The 18,647-nt window shown below is 46.0% G+C and overlaps 1 protein-coding gene across 6 annotated transcripts in view; it reads right to left on the reverse strand.

Annotated features, from left to right (window-relative positions):
• The window catches only part of KIZ (kizuna centrosomal protein), a 108,769-nt gene that overhangs the window by 16,104 nt on the left and 74,018 nt on the right, over nucleotides 1–18,647 (reverse strand). For 5 of the 6 annotated variants that reach the window (XR_007133911.1, XR_007133909.1, XR_007133910.1 and 2 more), the window contains exons 8-10: nucleotides 17,964–18,105; nucleotides 10,083–10,248; nucleotides 8,865–8,930 (exon numbers count right to left, since the gene is read on the reverse strand). Coding sequence is in view for 3 of the 6 variants with exons in the window: in XM_047771592.1 (XP_047627548.1) it covers nucleotides 8,865–8,930; nucleotides 10,083–10,248; nucleotides 17,964–18,105 (374 nt within the window). In the remaining 3 variants the exon portion in view is untranslated. Of the gene's footprint in view, nucleotides 1–81; nucleotides 433–8,864; nucleotides 8,931–10,082; nucleotides 10,249–17,963; nucleotides 18,106–18,647 lie in introns of those variants that run through there. The other variant, XM_047771593.1, reaches the window with a different exon arrangement.

Below are 18,647 nucleotides of genomic sequence, written 5' to 3' on the forward strand. Positions count from 1 at the left end.
GGTGGGTCTAGTCTTGCTAGACTTCTGCCTTTAAAAAAAAAAAAAAAAAGCTAAAATATCGCATAGGCCAAACAGAACGTACGCACAATGAGACTAAATGGTAGTGAGCACATTTTTTCTGTGTTCACTGAGAATGGCACAAGAATATCGAGCGAAAAACTTCAGCCAAAGGCCTCAGGCTAGATGTTAGGGGCCGCTTTCTCGCTGAGAGAGCCGAGAGTGTGAAGGGAGGCTGTGACAGACGTCTGGAGGTTTCTCAGGAGCTGCGTGTCAAACCCACCGGCTCTCAGACTCTTTGGAGGCAAGAGTTTAACTTTTTGCTGGAGGTGCTTACACAGTTCAGATGTTCTCCGGGAATAAATACCCTAGGAGACTTGGCCAGGATGCAAAGCTACGGCCTTGAGGTTTGTGGCAACTCAGGCCCAGGCTTTTCTGGAAGGAGGAGGACAGACAGGGAGGAATCAAGCAATTAAAACTGCACGGTGAAGCCCTGCAAATTCATAGTTATCAAGTCAACGAGTGAACAGACACAGGAGCAAAAGGAACAAACGAAGAGGTTTCAGGTGGCCTGTGATAAAGGAGGGAGGGACAAGGGCCATCTATTTCCAGGGTGAGAGACGTCAGCATCTTCTCTGCAGAGATACCGTGAGTATGCAAAGTCCCGGCCCCTGAAGGCTTCACTTTGTAGCCTGTGACTCAGGACTCCAGAGAAATATTTCCTCCCATCAGTAATGCCAAACTCTCAGAAAAATATGGTACAAAGAATTAGATACAGCAAGCATTTCTAACACAATTATTTTCAATTAGATGCCCTGGTGCACACAGACACAACGTACATACACGCACAAGCTTTCAGCTCTGGGTTGCTCTGTCAAGGCTTCTATTTATTATATACCCTAGGCTCTGTCTATATTTAGTTTCAAAAGTAGAAAACCCTGCAGCTTAAAATACAAAATAAGACAAAGGTTTTGGGGGTTAAACTCGACCGTGGCTATCGATTCCAGACTGATGACACAATGAGATAAATATATTTTCCCTACTTTGTTACAAAAGCTGGCCAAACCCAGTCACCTATCTTTCAGCAAAGTGGTGAAGGATGACTGAGATTGTTTTTTTTTCTTTTCTTTTTGATACACATTTTGTGTCTAGAAAATGGGAACAGAGAAAGAAAATGAGAACGTGCTGAATAAAGGGAGGCAGGAGAGAGATGACTCTGAGGAGAGAAAGAAAAAGCCTCAACTTCTTATCGTCCACTCTCTTTTATATGCAAATGTACACCTGCTAAAATACTTCTAAATCTACAAATAAAAAGAAAATATCTGATGAACAAGTGCTTTTAACAACCCATTACAAGAGCCAGATAAACACGTGGTGCACCAGCCCTGGAGGGGTGTCTTGAGGCAGAGGATCTGCGGTGGCTTTCGTGGAAATCCCTAGTGAAAAAAAGATGAGTTGGGCCCAGAAAGGGAATAACAAAAGGAGAGGCAAACAATACTAGCTCTACAGCTATACAAGTGACCTTGAACTGACAAAGAACTGGGCATCTCTGAGTCAGGAAGGATAATTACAATTCCTGTATGAAGTGTGCAGAAATTCTAAACTTAAATTCAAAAAATATTTTCTGTCCACACATGCCCCAGTGTTGTTACTTTTTATGTATTTCTGCACCCAAGCCAATGTTTTGTTCATTCTGCACTAAATGCGCTGCTAATGCAGCAAACTAGGCATTTTTGCAAAATAAAACAAAAATTGTGGGATGTAATTCTAAAATTAATTTTATTTATTTTATTTTCATTTTTATTATTATTTTCTTTCTTTTTTTTTTTTGCCTTTTCTTGAGCCGCTCCCGCTCCATATGGAAGGTCCCAGGCTAGGGGTCTAATCTGAGCTGTAGCCACCGGCCTACACCAGAGCCACAGCACTGTAGGATCCGAGCCTCGTCTGCAAGCTGCACCACAGCTCACGGCAACACCAGATCCTTAACCCACTGAGCAAGGCCAGGGATCAAACCCGCAACCTCATGGTTCCTAGTCAGATTCATTAACCACTGTGCCACGACGTGAGGCTTTTTTTTTTTTGTCTTTTTAAAATTAATTTTAAAGATAAATATTATTAAAACACAGAAAGCGCTTGTCCAATAATCTACTCAAATTAAAACAAGAGAACGTTAGGGTAAGGGTTCTTTCACAATTTTGAAAATACAGAAAACTCATGTATATTTAAGATTTTTTTTTTTAATTGTGCCTGAAGCATGTGGAAGTTCCTGGGCCAGAGATCAAACCTGTGCCACAGCAGTGACCTGAGCCATTGCAGTGACAACACAAGATATTTACCTCATTGAGCCACAAGAAAACTCCCTATAATTAGGAATTTTATTTAAAAAAAAATGCCACATGTCTATGTGAATGTGAGATACACAGGCTGGACCCTTAACCAGAGTCATTTTTCCTGTCTAGCCTTTCTGCCGTTACTACCGCTCCACAAGCAGCCCTGGGCCTGGGAACCTCTTGCCAAGGTTTGTCTCTGTCCAGCACAGAGTGGGCTGATGCACAGACAAGGGAAAAGCTCCTGATGCCGATGAACGGCCTGGAGCTGCTTCAGAAAATTGGTGTTAACATCACATTCTGAATTTCTAAGGAGCAATTCAACAATTACTCCTGAAAATAAGTACTGGGCTTATAAGTGACCTTTAATGAACGTTCAAAAACTGAACTGAAATCGTTTTGCTAATATTACTTCACAGGTAAATTCACAACCACAGTGCATCCTGGTAACACTGCTCAGTGGTAGGAGATGAATTTTCAACTCTCAAGGTCAGGGAAACATTAGCTTTTGAGTAACCTGGATCAGGAAGCTATATTGGTATAATAACAATAATTATTCTTTTTAAATTATGGCCACACCTGCTGCATATGGAAGTTCCCAGGCTAGGGGTCGAGTCAGAGCTGCAAGCTGCCACAGCAACACCAGATCTGAGCTGCATCTGTGACCTACACTGCAGCTTGCGGCAACGCCAGATCCTTAACCCAGTGAGCGAGACCAGGGACTGAACCCGCATCCTCAGAGATTTGGGTCCTTAAGCTGCTGAACCATGATGGGAACTCCAATATAATTATTCTAAAACAATATTTTTAGCAATTTGTATGCAATGAGTTACAAGATGAGAAGAGTCGGAAATAAAAACAATAACGTTATCCTTATCATCTATTGTCCTCACTGTGAGATGAACCAGAAACTAACAATGTAAGACAGGAAGAGCTCCTCCTCATCCCCTGCAGTGGGTTGACTAGCGTTTTCCCCCTAAAGTTCAGGTCCACCCAGAACCTCGGAATGTGACCTTCTCTGCAAAGAGGATCTTTACAGAAGTAATCAGTAGAGGATCTTGAGATACAATCATCCTGGGTTTACACGGGCCCCAGATCCAGAGGGGTCCCGCTGGAATGGCAAGGGAAGGTGGAGACGGAAAAGGTGGGCAGCGAGGACCATGCAGGAGCCCCGGAGGCTGAAACAGGCCGGGAAGGCTACTCCCGGAGCCTCCAGAAGGCCCATTGACACCCTGACTTTGGACTGGCAGCACCCACTCAGTGAGAGAAGACAGTCTACGGCACTTCAACCTGACCCCAATTGTACCGAAATAACCCCCCACCCCCGCCTTCCACTTGAGTCTCTTGCGTAAAATAAAGGTGTTTCATTAAATGACCTCTTTTGGCTCTGACCCCCTGCCCCTTGGTTCTCAAATCTGGGGCTGCCCGGTGTTACAAGAGATGGATGCTTGGAGCTCAGAGGTTCTGAGGTAACGGGTCAGAGGTGCGGCTGGGGCGTGGGCATGTTTCAAAACTCCATGGGAGTCTGCTGTGCGACCTCGGAGGACAACTGCTCAGGCACTTTTGAGTGCCTTTCCTTGAATGCATCCTAGCACGGGGTAAAGGGGGCTTCCGTTCTTTGGTGTCCATGTTAAACAGGCACCACCAGCTGCAGCATCATGGGTGGTGTCCTCTGCTAGAGTGAGCAGCGGGCCCCAGGGCCGAAGCGCCAGGAGCCTGGCCACCGCCACAGAGACAGGGCCAAGTGGGCAGGCCTGGGGACAAGCCAGCAGCAGACAGTGGCTCGCTGGGCTTTGCATGGGTTAGGGGGCACATCCTGCCTTGACTGGGACAGATCGGGGGAGGCACATTCTTAGTGAAGTCTCAGAAGTGGGAGTGTTAGGCCACTAGCCCTAGGCAGTCACCGCAGTTTCCTCTCCAGGGTAAAGCAAGTCACGGATGTCAGTGGGGCCTTTGCGGATGGATTTCAGCCTTGTCCAAGCAATGATATTGGGGAAGCACTGCCCAGAACCCCAAGCGGACCTTCACCTCTACTCTGACCTCCCACACGGCTTCTAGACGGACGTCCCTCAGTGTGACCTGGAATAGCTCAGCTTGCCAAAGAGCAGCAGTGAGAAATGGCACAGTCAGACAACCACTTTCAACACAGCTTGACCAAGAGAATTGGTGTCAAAAGAACGAGAGGCTGAATGGACATTCTTAGAGGCTTAATCCTCTTGAGATAAAAGCTGAGAGCCCTTTTCACATGGAGCTTAAGAAGATGCGTTTTGCCAGGATGGACACGTGGGGTGGGAAAAGCACTGTGGAGGGAACAACTGAAAGAGACACTTTCTGGCCTGAATCAACAGCGTTTAAGGAAATGCCGTAATGCTCTCCTTTTTATTCACTTGTTGACAAAATGAGTGCCCACGGTGCCAGACACTGTGTCAGGGCCTGAGTTTTTAGGACATTTAGCATAAGCTGCATCATTTACTAAAATTAAAACTCACTCGCTAAATACAAATACATGTGCCATCATGGGAAATTTCACTTGGGGTGCGAGCAATTCACAGGGAGACTCTCCCTTAACCCTGACGAGAACAACTTCCATCCTGGCCGGTGCTTCTGGGAAACACAGCTCTGGCTCTGTGGCACCTGCCATGGTCTCAGGCTCGCCCAGGTGTATAGGTCCCCCCCTCCTCACAAGGGGCGACCCCTGGGAGCATCTGAACCGGGAAATCCTTGCAAGCCGCCCACCTCTCTAGGCTTTGATCACCATCGTCCTCAAAAGCATCCTTGCAAAGCTCATCTTTTATTAAGGTACAAACTGATGTTTCACTGGTCCAGACACCCCGACAGAGGCACCCCTTACCAAACAAAAGCAGCCGGCTGGCAGGACTGAAGGAGTTCAGGGCTTAAATCCCAAAGTTTGAGAGAGATTCACAGGGCACACTGGCTCTAGGGCCCTGAGCACGGCTCCCAACTGTCTGTAGAATGACATGTTACCAGCAGGGCTACTGGGAACATCAGAGATGACAGAGGCAGGGACCCAGTCCAGGGCTGTCCCTGGTGTTCCCAGCATTAGCCCAGGTAAAGGTGCACCATACATGCAAATCACACAGCATTATATACAGAAAATCATACGCCCATAGATAATCATGTTAATCTTTGATTTCTACTGGATTCTTTAGCATGAACTAATGAAAGGGACAGACTGTGTTAATAACATATTGCAGGCTGTGGCCGCACTCACTCAGGTTGTGTGCAGGGGGGGATGTGTGTGCAGGAGGGCGTCTGTGTCGCTCTCAGCAGAGACGACGAGAGCCAGTGCTGAGACCCACATCCCCACAGTGACGGTTAACAAGGCCGATGCCTTCAGAGTGAGAGTGGACTCTAAGGTTTTGCCCCTGAGCCTAGGAGACCTGAGAAAGGAAAGGGCTGAGCAGGATGGCTCCTGGGTCCCTTTACTCGGGATGAGGATCACAGGTGCCCACCCTCGGGAGCAAGGTTAGCGTTCCTAGGAGGAAGAGCTCCCTGCCCAGCATCCCTCAAGAGCCAGTTCCTGCAGGGATTCAAGCACCGGCACCAGCACAGAACCTCACACCTGGAAGACCCCCAACTAGAAGGGCCAGAGCCCTGTGTACATGGCTGTGGATTCCTTTGCTGCGAACTCACCAACAGGCCCCTGAGCGACACTCCACGACCGCACTTGTCCCGTTCTGCCTTGCATGTGGCTGGAGAGCTTTGAGTGCTTCTCAGGTTAAACTTTCCTAGGACCCTCTTCATTCTGAAAATGGCCTAACTTCAGAGCTTCTGCCCAACCTCCTGTGCTGGACCCCGATTTCCCCAGGGCCCCTCTCTCCCACATCCTGTGGGAGGCAGCTGTCAAACAGTCATACAGAACGACCACACTGAGGACTCGCCCTTCTGGATCGACCAGAGTTACTGCTGGGGGCAGAGAAGGAAGAGGGCAGCAGCAGGGCAGAGCAGCAAGGCTCCAAGTGTGAAAACACTTTGAAAGGTTTCTTCACATCTCCCAAGTTATTTTGTTGTCTAATCCTTTGGCCTACAGCAGCCACAAAGCATTTTTTAAGCTGCCCTCTATTGATGGATCAATGGTAGGTTGTTGGAATCACAACTTCTTTATTTTATTTACTTATTCTTTGTCTTTTTAGGGCTGCACCTGCAGCACATGGAGGTTCCCAGGCTAGGGGTCAAATCAGAGCTGTAGCTGCCGGCCTACATCACAGCCACAGGATTGCCAGATCTGAGCCACATCTGCGACCGACACTGCAGCTCATGGCAATGCTGGATACTTAACCCACTGAGCGAGGCCAGGGATCAAACCCACATCCTCATGGATACCAGCCGGGTTAGTTAGTATTGAGCCACAATGAGAACTCTTGGAATTACAACTTCTTTAAAACTCTTCATGGCAGGAGTCCCCTGGTAGCCTAGCAGTTGAGAACTCAGTATTGTCATTGCTGTGGCTCAGGTCGCTGCTGTGGCACAGGTTTAACCCCCTGGTCCGGGAACTTTCACATGCCACAGGTGTGGCCAAAAATATCTGTCAGAGCAAAGAGCCCTTACTACTTCTAGGCATGTCACACCTGTTTCCACATGAAGGAAAAAATCTGAAAGCTCAACTGAACTTCTCCTCTCTTATGAGGAAATTCTGAGAGACACACAGAGAACAGACTGGAGGTTACCAGAGTGGGGGAGTTGGGGGGGGCTGTGGTAGGGCAGGAGGGGTGGGTGGGGTGCGTGAGGTGAGCCACAGGCGGATGGGAGTCAAAGGTACAAAGTTCCAGTTATAAAATCAGTGAAGTCCCGGGGATGGAAGGTACAGCATGGTTAACACCACAGGGCCGCATATCTGAATGTTGCCGAGAGAGTAAATTTGACCAGTTCTTGTTACAAGACAAAACCGTGTGTGGTGACAGTGATGGATGTGAACTAGGCTTACTGTGCTGCTCGTCTTGCCATGGTTATGAACAGTGAGTCACTGTGTCATACACCAGACATGACAGAATGTTACATGTCAACTGCACCTGAGTTAAGAAGTCTGGCAGGAGAAGCACATCTCAGTAATTTGGGGACAGTCACAGACTGGCCGCGAGGGGTGAACGGAAAGAACCCTGAACAGACAACTGGGTCCCTTCCTGGTTCCTCCCCAATAAGCTCTTATGATTCAAACTGAGTTAAGTTTGGAGGCCACAAACAGCCTGCACGCAAAGTAAATGCCAAGGAAAAGCATCCAAGTGACTTCCTGGACAGCTGTGGTTTGGGATCAGCTACACTTTTATTAATTCTATTCATAAAAATATAAACAGAGAACTCTAGCAGAGCTTCCTCAAAATGAAGAACAAAAATGCAATAAACATATCAGTAAGAAAATGTTTAAAAGAAAAGAAAATCTCTGTATTTTGGAGTGAAATACTGTCTGATGCAGAATATATACAATAATTGCTCTACTATAAACTCCTTTTTCAAAATCAGAGTTCATCACAGATACATGGGTTGAAAAATTAATCATCAGGCCATGAATCGTACTGCTATAAAAGAAAGCCATTCTCTTCTGCTTATAAACAACAGAACTACCACTATGCAGATGCATGCCTCAGCACCTCGGCGCAATGGTGTATTTACTTGTATAAATATTTAAAGTCAGACCTTTGAATTTATAATGAAGTAGCACACCACTTTACAAAATAAGGTACTAGTAAATTCAGATGTATGACAAATAGAACTCTGTTCAGAATACTAATTGCTGCTGTTGGTATTCTAAAACTAAAAAAAGTAATGACATTCAGATTTCATCTAAACAAGCCTAATGCATGGGCAGAAATCTTAGTAGATCTTGATGAAACCTTATTGCTAAAATTTTTAAATGATCAGAAGGGCCCTGAAACTGAGGGACAGAGTTCCCGTCGTGGCTCAGTGATTAACGAACCCAACTAACATCCATGAGGATGCAGGTTCCATCCCTGGCCTCACTCAGTGGGTTAAGGATCTGGCATTGCCATGAGCTGCGGTGAAGGTTACAGATGTGACTCAGATACAGCGTTGCTGTGGCTGTGGTGTAGGCTGGCAGCTACAGAGCCAAAAGGACCCCTAGCCTGGGAACCTCCATATGCTACAGGTGCGGCCCTAAAAAAGAAAAAACAGACAAACAAAAGAAACCGAGGCACAAGCAAGCTTCCTGTCTGGCACTTTTTCTCCTGTTCCCATTTATCATAGGAAAGAAAAGAAAATCAAAAACATCCGCAGTTTGCCATATGAGGGCTGAGTGTTCCCCACGGAGCCTGAGCTTTATACACAGACGCAGGTGCTGAAAGGCTCCTGGAGGGCGGGGTGCTCACATGTGTAACATGTAAGTGACATGAAGGACTCAGAAGACGTGGTTGTTTTCCACCTTCACGCACCTCATACTCTATGCCCAGACCCCTGCTCCAGCACGTGGTAGCTGAATGCGCTTGCTCTTAGCTAAGCCCACAAACACTGACCTAAACAGTTACGTAGGAAAGTGAACCTGAGACCCTGGGGTGGCCGCAACTTTACCTGTGATGGGCATCCTTGCTTCCTCGCTTTCTTCGGCACTCTCCTCTCTGCAGTCATTTGAAACTTCTAAGAACCGGACACATGACAATGAAAATGCATTTCAAGGTTATACTGGTGGACTAGACCTTTGGTTTTTCAAGAGCTATTCCATTATTTGCCTTGCCTTCCCACCTTCTTTTTTTGGGTTAGTTTATGGCTTGTTTAAAATATATGGTTCTTCAAAGAAAATCTACTTAAAAGCTATCTCTATGCCACTTTCATGCAAAATGCTTAAGCCTGACCTCTGTCAAATTTGGGTGGGGCTTAACAGGTGAGCCTCAGGTCCTGCACACTTTCGACTTCTGAACATCCGGAGCAGCTCACGACTGTCCTAGAAAGGCCACTACAGCAGTTTACCAGCACGTCTTCACAGCAATGCTAGAATAATATTTCTAGATACTAAAAATTGGTTATTAAATTTTGGAGGTCATAAAGTCATGGATTCTTAACCATCCTCTTTAGACTTTCATATGGTTCTTTTATGGTTAACAAGAATGTTTACAAATTAGGAGCAAATTCTATTAAGTGGTATCAAAAACTTCGGAGTACTTTATGGCATCTTTTTAATGGAATCATCTTTTTCTCTGTAGGATGATCAAAAGTATCCACTGTCAACTGTTAGTTTTGTGAAGATTTCCTAACTTACAAAGACTTAATTTATTGGAAATTTCAGCAGAACTGCCAACCTACAATAGGTTTCCCACTCCTGTTAGACCAAACAAAGACATCTATTTTTGGAAGGTGGTATAAATCAAGCAGACATATCATGCCTCATGCATGCTAAATGGTTGCCTTTGTTTTTGTTTTGTGTGTGTGTGTGTGTGTGTGTGTGTGTGCTTTTTTAGGGCCACAGCTGTGGTATACGGAAGTTCCCAGGCTAAGGGTTGAAACGGAGCTACCACTGCTGGCCTACACCACAGCTACAGTAACTCGGGATCCTAACCGCGTCTGCGACCTGCACCACAGCTCACAGCAACGCTGGATCTGAGACCCACTGAGTGAGGCCAGGGGTTGAACCGGCATCCTCATGGATACTAGGTGGATTCATATCCGATGAGCCACAATAGGAACTCCTCACGGAGTTTAGGCAGCTTTATTTTGTGGGGACACCTTGAGAAAGAGGCATCATGTTGTTCCTGAATGCGTTTTGACTGTGGAGATACCCTTAACAATAGCTACCTTCTTTCCTTGTAGGACCACCGCTGAGCCACAGGGCGGGCTCTGCATCCTTTACTCCACTGCTGGCATTCAGGGTAGATGGTGAGCTGCAGGATGACTTCCTACTGCCAACAGCCGACCTCTCCACATCCTCTTCTGGAAGGTCCTTCCACAGTGCTGCTGCCACCTACGGTGGTGTTTAAAAGAAAACGCAAAGACATAAAAACAAACTGTAGCCACATTCCCCTTGGTCTCAAAGATCCAGTCTCCACATATTATTCTAGGTTAAGCTCCATTTAGGATTTAATTTGCTTCCTGACATTTAACTGAAATTAAAATATCCTCAAGCTAAAATAACATCTGAATATTTTCCAGTGTAATTTAATTCTTTTCAATGATGTAACTCACAAGAATACATCTGTTGAGGACTGACGCTTGTGCAGTGTTTTTCTAGCTGGAAGTAACCACGTGAGGCATGCCCACCCCCATTAATCTGAGTGGTTCATCCAAGATCTACTCTTCTGTTGTGCGGAGTCCTGTTTTCAGGTACGTAAGACAGAGCTGGTTTGGACTGAGGAGGAGATCTGGAAAAATGTGATCCTGGGTCCCCCTATTCTTCTAGAAATGACCCTGAACTTGCCCTCAACAGGAAGATTGTGGGAAAACTTCGGGGCTGGGGAGGATACACTAAAGCAAAAGGAGAAATGACCTTCCTGGAAGTCAAAACCTTCAGCCAAGGATAAAGACCTGAGTGTTTGTCACCAAGTCTGTGCAGGAAGTCGGGGAATCCAGCAGCCTCACGGCTCATCCGCTCTCACAGGGCAAGGAATGGTTTTACCCATCACCCCAAGTGTCCTGGGCAGAGAGATGGTACCACAGCCAACTTGATGGGTAGAAAGAGTGGCGATTAATGGGACAGGTTAATACCTGTGTGGCTTCATTTCAGGTCTGCACCCTGCCCTCAAAAATAAAAACATACTAGTAACCAGAGCTCAACGGCCATCAATGACCTGATGCCTCCCCACAGCCTGGAGCATGTCCCTCTCCTCCTACAGGGTCTGCCAGGTGGTGGGGAGAGGAGATCTTGGTGGTGCCAACCTCTGCCTGGCAGCCCACCCTGTGGGGATGGACAGCAGGCAACGTGATACAAGTCCACCCACCCCATGGGGGATGGTGCTGGACAAAGCCTCACAGGTCATCTTTTGTAGGAGGAATTCTCTAGTGAACAAAGGGAAGATGACAATCTTTCCTTGTCATTAACATGAAAGCACTGAAGAAACCCTGACAGGGAGAACCACAGAGGCAGAACCTCAAAGATCTCGCCTTGTGAATCTGGCTTTGAATGTACTGAAAGACCACTGTCGTCAGCCTTGACATCCCTGCCAGGCTCCTGCCTTGGGCCCCCTCTAGGACGGGGACCCACGGCCTAGCCTAATGGCCAGAGGCTGACTGTAGGGGACTTGAGTTCTACGCTCCTTGGCCAAATGACCTGGTGTCAAGTTAGCCTTGCAGCCAAGACCTGTCTGTCCAGTTCTTGTAGGCAGGAGCTTTCCCTCCATTTGTAGAAAGTAGGCCTTGGGGTTTTATTCCACGGGAGCTAGCTCTGTGGGATGATCTGTGCAATAGCCCTGTTTCTGCAGACTGGGGTTCAGGTGTGGCATCCCTCCCTCGACACTCAGGCCAGGGCTGGTTCCCCTCACTGGCTGCAACAGTGCCTCCCAGCTGCCTCCACGGACCACAGCACCGCATCTGCTTCCCGAATCTGTCCAGAGATACCGGACTACGGGGATGCTCTCCGGGTCCTCCTAGTACATCTCATTTCCAGATCTCCACCCATCTTGATCTAGCCTGTCTGTTGCACAGAGTGTTAAGCTCCTATTCTGTGAGCCTGATAATCCTGGGCGTATGAAAAAGGACCGGCCCAATCTCTGTAGCGAAAGCTAAATTTTCTTTTTCTGATATTTAAAATAATCCAAACATTCTTGGAGAGCCTCAGACATGTATTTCTTCCTTATATCATGCTATGTGTTCGCTGTAACTAATAATTTCTCCGTGTGACTTCACACCAGCCGCTGTTTTAACACACAGCTTAAGAACAACACTGTTAAAAGACTGCTGAAAGTCGCCATGCTTCCTAATGCAGAATCTGCAGAGTGGAGACTGTTCTAGATTGTTGGTAACTCAGATTACTGCTCACATGGTTTATTTATCTCACTGTTTGTTTGCACAACCCTTTCACGTGAGGACTTCCTTTGCAAAGTGCTGTAACGACACTGCAGACATCTTCCTAACAAGCCCTCGTAAGCTGGGTAAGAAGGCCACCCTGCTCCTGCTCCTCGCTGAGCTCCCCCTTCCACTCTGGTGGGCAAAGTGCTGGGCACACTGCATGTTTTCATATTATTTGTATTATTTTATCCCTTTTATCCTCGATACTTAATACTTGTGTCTTTACGATGTCTCTTTTTTTTTCTCTTACTTTTTTGATAGGAATGTTTATAAAAGGATACATCTTTTAAGATAACTCGAGAGATAACTTCTCAAAGATGAGCATTTTATATCTATAAGGGTTTTGGTGGATGGTCAAATTACAGCATGAGAATGGCTGGCTTGACTCTGCTGGACCATGAAGCTGACATCGAGAGCAGGGGATCTACCCAGCAGGTCACCGGTAGAGGAATCTGAGAGAGAAATGCCCGACAAGCAGGGAACAATGACAAGCAGGGGGAGAAACATGGGGGGCAGTCTCCACCAAGGAGCGGTCAGAAGGTCCATTCAGAGGTCCAGGCAAACACAACTTGTGCAGAGTCAGGAAAAATGTCTGTGATACATTCTCATGATGTATTTTCTGCAGATCCATGGGAAGATGCATTTCGAAGGAAAGCCCCAACCTGAAGGAATGTGCAGTGTGACACTGACAGCAAGGACCCACAACAGCGAAGGAACCAAAACCCAGGGAAGAGTGAGCAAGTCGCTGTGCACGTCCCTCAGGGGCTGAGGGCTCTGCACAGGGGAGCTCTCTATGTGAAAACAGCACTGAAGACAGCCCCTGATGGTGAGGAGGAAGGGCCTGTGCTGGGGTTTCAATGCATCTGTCTGCTATGAAGGCCCTCTGTGATCTCGCACGTTTGGAGCCTGGTTGGGGTGGGAGTGCGGGGTGGGTCCTGGAGACTGTCCATCGTTCTCAGCAGTCTACAGCCTAAGTCAATATCAATAAACTAGTCCCTCACATTTTTACCATCCCAGGAGCCGGGAGGAAACACCTGGAAATTCAATGTCCAAGCACACACATGTGCAGAATGACTGAGGGTGAAACCTCCATATTTCAGATCTTAGGAAAGGTAAATCATCCTATAAATTATACTTAGCAGGACACCTAGAATGAACTGGCCAATTCCACTAGAATTTTCCTCAAAATTCAGATTAAATATGGGTCCTGCTAGGTCTAGAACCCTAAGAGTCATCTAGGCTGACTCAGTTTATAACCAGAAACATATCAGTTGTGATATTCAAATGCATAAAGACATAAATGAAGATATAAATGGAAAAGACTTTGTATCTAAACGCCACTAAGGAAAATGAAAGGTGAAAATCAAACTGCTCACAATGTTGTAGCAAATAGTACACATTTATACAAAAAGAATTCTTACAATTCAATAAGAAAAAGATATTACTAACCTAATAGAAAAATGAGCAAAGACTGTGAACTGGCAAATTATAAAAGAAATACAAATGGCTAACAAATAGGTAGGAGAAAAGTCTAACCTCAATTGTCATATAAAGGTCAAATGATAAAAAAAAAATTGGCTGTCATTTGCACTTCTCAATTTGGTGCTTAAAAAAAAGTTGATAGATCGAGTTTCATAAGGAGCTCAGAGAAATGATATTTTCATCCGTTCCTGCTAAGTGCTGACCCTTCTGGGTGAGGTCCGCCAGCACAGAGCAGAAGCCTGAGAGATGCACACGCCCTCTGACCCCACACTCCTACCTCCGGGAACTCATTCTCAGGAAACGGCAAGAATATTCGCAAAATCTGGATTGCTCAAATGTTCTCTGCAACTTTTTTACTAGAGGAAAAATTAAAAAACAACATAAAAAACCCCCAGGAGCCTGGTTAGAGACAGTGGGAGAGCCACACAGGGCCCCTGTGCAGAAATGACGTAGAACGGCTCACCTGCGATGAGTGGGGAACAAGGGAGCTGAGCACACAAACAGCACGGCCCTGTGTGTATGCACACCACACATTAACAGCCACACACCACCATGCCAACAGGCAATTTCCTTCTTTCTGTTTATTCTACGTTTGTTTTTTTTTCCTGCTAGTTTTTTTTTTAAAGAAAACATATGCTAGGTCTAGAAGCATCTGATTTCTGTAATGGGTGGTATAGATACAAAGAGAAAATGAATGTGGAAGCATTTTTATTAAGCACTTATTTATTAATGAAGTTACCTTCATTGTGTAAATCATTGTTAAAGTAGACACCGAAACGCAAGAGAGTCAAAAACCACGGATGCTGGCGGCAGATGACACTTCCCCGCACACACAGGTTTAATGGACTGTGTGTGCGGGGAAGGACCTTCCTCTCGCATACCAGAAATAATTTTTTGATGTTTAAAGAGAAATGCAAGTGTCATCACTTAAGTTATATCTGCAGTATAGGAGAAGAAGGGGATATTATCTATGCAGCAATTAAAAGAAAGGAAAAGTATTCCCATGAGCCAGTGAACCAGTATTTAAGAGACAACAAGATGCCCGTCCATCATGTTGGAAGCAGTGCAGGGATTTATGTGGCTGGTCACACTTGTGATGTGGGTGACAGCAGCAGGCCGGCTGCTTTTGCCTGGAGAAGTTCCCCTGGGTGGAAGCAGGCATCACTTAGGAGAAAAGGAGTATTAAGGTACTTTGTATTTTAATGAAGCACCCAACTCATTTTTTTTCCACATAAAGTAATTACAAATTTTTCTGATTTAAAAGCATGCAGCTCAATTATGTAATTGCCTAATAGGTTATGCGGGTGCTATGGCTCTTATCTGGTCTCCAGGGGACATAATCCGAGTTTGGGCTTTAACGATGTATTTACACAAGAGACGGGACTGACTCCAGCTGACAGCAGGGGACCACAGGTAAACACCATTTACATATGGCTGTGTAATGAGCCATTTACCCAAGAGATCAAAGTAAATATTTCTGAGCTTTGTCAGAGTCATAGCCAGTGATTTCTAGTAGAGCTTTCTGAAATTTTGAAAATCTCTCACTTTTAAGATTTTTATTCACAGAGAAATTTTTAATCCACACTATTTACTAAATGCATATGCAGTTTCAATGCAGGGAAACACCTCAAAAATACTCAACTGCTAATTATAAAAAGATGCTGTGTGAATTGCAACAGCCCTAGAGCCCAGAAAAGCATGTGGTCCTCACGCTGGCCAGGCCTGCTCTGCCTATGTCACTCTGGCCTTGCTGGTCTTTAGGGCTGTGCGTGTCTTCAGTCACAGCTCATTTGAGAAACTGCCTGCCTTCTTTTATTGTTAAAGATGAATGTTGTTCATTTATTGGTAATTTTTATGGCTGTCACTAAGAAGATTTAAAAAGGAACAAAAACCTTCTAGGGGAGGCAGAATATCATTTGTCAGGCAGCCTCTTCCCATTGACGATAGAGCTATTATTTGAAAAATTATGAGTGGATCAGTTGTCTGAAACTTGGACTATGTTTTCTAATGGAAACAACATCTTTAAACAAAATAGATGAAGAGATGGCAAAGGGCAGCAGACCCATACTTATTTTACCCTTGATATGGCTGAGATGTGATGTATTTGCAGTGAGTGAGAATTGAAACCGATGCTGTTACAAAATAGTACTAAATACAACCTGAAAACAAAATCTTTCTTAGGATCTACTTTCATCAATAGATACAGAACGGAACACAGGTTCTGTTCTCCGTAAAGAACATTGTTTTTCTTAAAGAACATCCATACAGATGGTACCACACCTCAAACAGAACAAAACTCCAGATTATTTCTTTACTGAGAACACGTAACGCAGCAAAATGAAGATGGTGCAGGAAGGATGTGCACAAGGTTATCTGAAAAGGGCAGGATCTGAGAGGGGCACCCAGGGCTGCAGCTACCCCTGCAATAATTTACTGTGGAAGGAGGACAGCCAAGAGGAAGGAGGAGGGAAGAGAGGAGGAGAGAGAGAGAGCAGGGGATGGGAGAGGAAGAGGAGAGCGAGCGCTCTGAAACAACACGGAGCAGGGGCAACATGTGTGAACTTGGGTCAGTGGGTTCTCACTGAACCACTTCACGTATGTATGTCTGAGATGCTCAAAAAGTCCTACTCTTGGGAGTTTCCATCGTGGCGCAGAGGAAATGAATCCAATTAGTATCTATGAGGATGCGGGTTCGACCCCTGGCCTTGCTTAGCGGGTGAAGGACCTGGCATTGCCGTGAGCTGCAGCGTAGGTTGCAGATGAGGTTTGGCTCCCGAGTTGCTGAGGCTGTGGCGCAGGCTGGCAGCTGTAGCTGGTTCGACCCCTAGCCTGGGAACTTCCACATGCCATGGGTGTGGCCCTAAAAAAAAAGTCCTACTCTCTTTTAATGAAAGGGGAAAGGAAGAGGGAGTTGGGAAGGGCTGGAGGGAGATGGCAGAGGCTCGGGCTGCACGGCAACACAGGGGGCTTCAGGACGGAGGGGGCTAGCCAGGTCTCCATGAGAGGCACATGTAGAATCCTTGAACTTCGCATGTGATAAAAACAAAAGCTTTCAAAGGATCAAAGCCAGAAAACCCTGTATTATGTATAAGGATAAAAAAACATACTTTGAAACTTGACAAACTCACAAGACTTGGGAGAGGAGAGGCTGTGTCTGTGATCTCGGCTTTTCTAGGGAGTGACCTGGACCACGGAGTGGGGGTGGGGCTCTGCACCTGGGCTTCCCAGCTCCCCTCGAGTTGCCTGGGGAATCTGCTGTCAGTATGTGTCCAGCACTTTCATGCTCCATGGAGCCCTAGGTCAGCCCCACTGCCTGGGCCACTCGGGGCTGCGTCCTCTGCCGTCCCCCTCCCAATCTGAGTGGATGTAAGTCCCTAAGGCCCTGCAGCATCCTTCCGCAGCCCAGCCCAGAGCTCTGTGGCTTTGCAACCTCTGCTACACTGAGCAGCAGCTCCTGGCTGGGGCTCAACCCTGCACAGCAGGTTCCCTGACTACCCTGAACTTCGTTGTGCAGGCCCATGTCCCTGGCCCCACTCTTCAGCCACAGAGAATGGACCCATGTCCTGGCCTGTTCTCTCTTGCCCCTCCCAGGCCCACACCCTTGGCCTGTCAAAATCCCCTCTGTTTGAGGTCGCCTCAAATATCCCTCTGCTCCCTCCATCGTCAAGTCTGCCCTCACTGCTTCTCCAGGCAGCCTGGCTCCCTTTTCTGAGGGGCCATGTCCTCTGCCACGTTCCTCTCACAGGCCTCCCCCTTAATGCCATCCCTGAAAGGAGGAGCCACATTTTATTTCTCTTTCTCCCTCCAATGGATCTGGGCTGGTGCTGATGTACAGAAATGGATCAATACATATTGGCTGAGTTGACATTAATAATCATACAGTATTTAAATGATGAGTGCAGAAAGAAAACCAGAACTCTACAAGATGCTTCTAAGTTCCTTGGGCAAATGTGGTGGACATATTTAATTAGCTTACCTCCAGGACCTGGATAAACTTTATGGAAGCACTTGAGATTTCTACACAAGATACTATACAAAAGACCCAAGATCGGAGAGCTAAAACCAACCAACCAGAAAAGTCGTCACAACTTATCGTTTTTTTCCCAAATAGGTTAATCAATGTTAAGAATGTAGTTACCTCCTCAAATGACTAATTTGTACATGTTGAAACTTCCTTGGGAAAAAATTACTAACCCTCATTCTCTGGTCCATGTTCTTGACTGGGAAAACTTCAGACAGCTTCGCTACCTCTTCTTGGGAAGAATTATCATGTCCTTTCAAGGTGGCAACATGCTGACCCGATTGTGTCCTCACTAAGCCTGAGGCTTGTTCAACTCTGTAAAATAGAAACAGGAGATGCATCAGTGATGTGTAGCACTGCGTTACTCATGAGACTGCCACTTTTTAAAGGCCCCCGTAATCAAGTTAGTAGAAGACAGTTTTTTTCCAGAAAAGTCTAGAACCTAATATACTCTGGGTTAAGGGAATTTCCAGAGGCCAGGTTTCTTTTTTGAGGGGTAATTTTTATTTTATTTTAGTTATGATTTCATTGCTAGATGAGCATTCTCAACTCCATCTGTACCCTGGAACCACTCAGGGAGTTTTGCATAAACCAGGTACTTTGCCCCACCACTACAGAGTCTAGGAAAACTGGCCTGGCTGTAGCCCAGCTTTGGGATTTTTTAGGACTCAGAGAGTGATTCCAATGTGTGGTCATGATTTCAAATCACAGCAGAGATGATCAGGCTCCTCTTAAAGGTGGTTAAGAGAAACAGATCACATTTCCATCTCAACAATAGTTTATTCTTGTTATCCTCTTACTGTGCTCTACTTATAACTTTTAAAAAATTAAGACACTATTAAAAATGATTTAAAAAG

This window comes from Phacochoerus africanus, chromosome 3 (genome assembly GCF_016906955.1).
Source record: "Phacochoerus africanus isolate WHEZ1 chromosome 3, ROS_Pafr_v1, whole genome shotgun sequence".
Taxonomy (NCBI): Eukaryota; Metazoa; Chordata; class Mammalia; order Artiodactyla; family Suidae; genus Phacochoerus; species Phacochoerus africanus.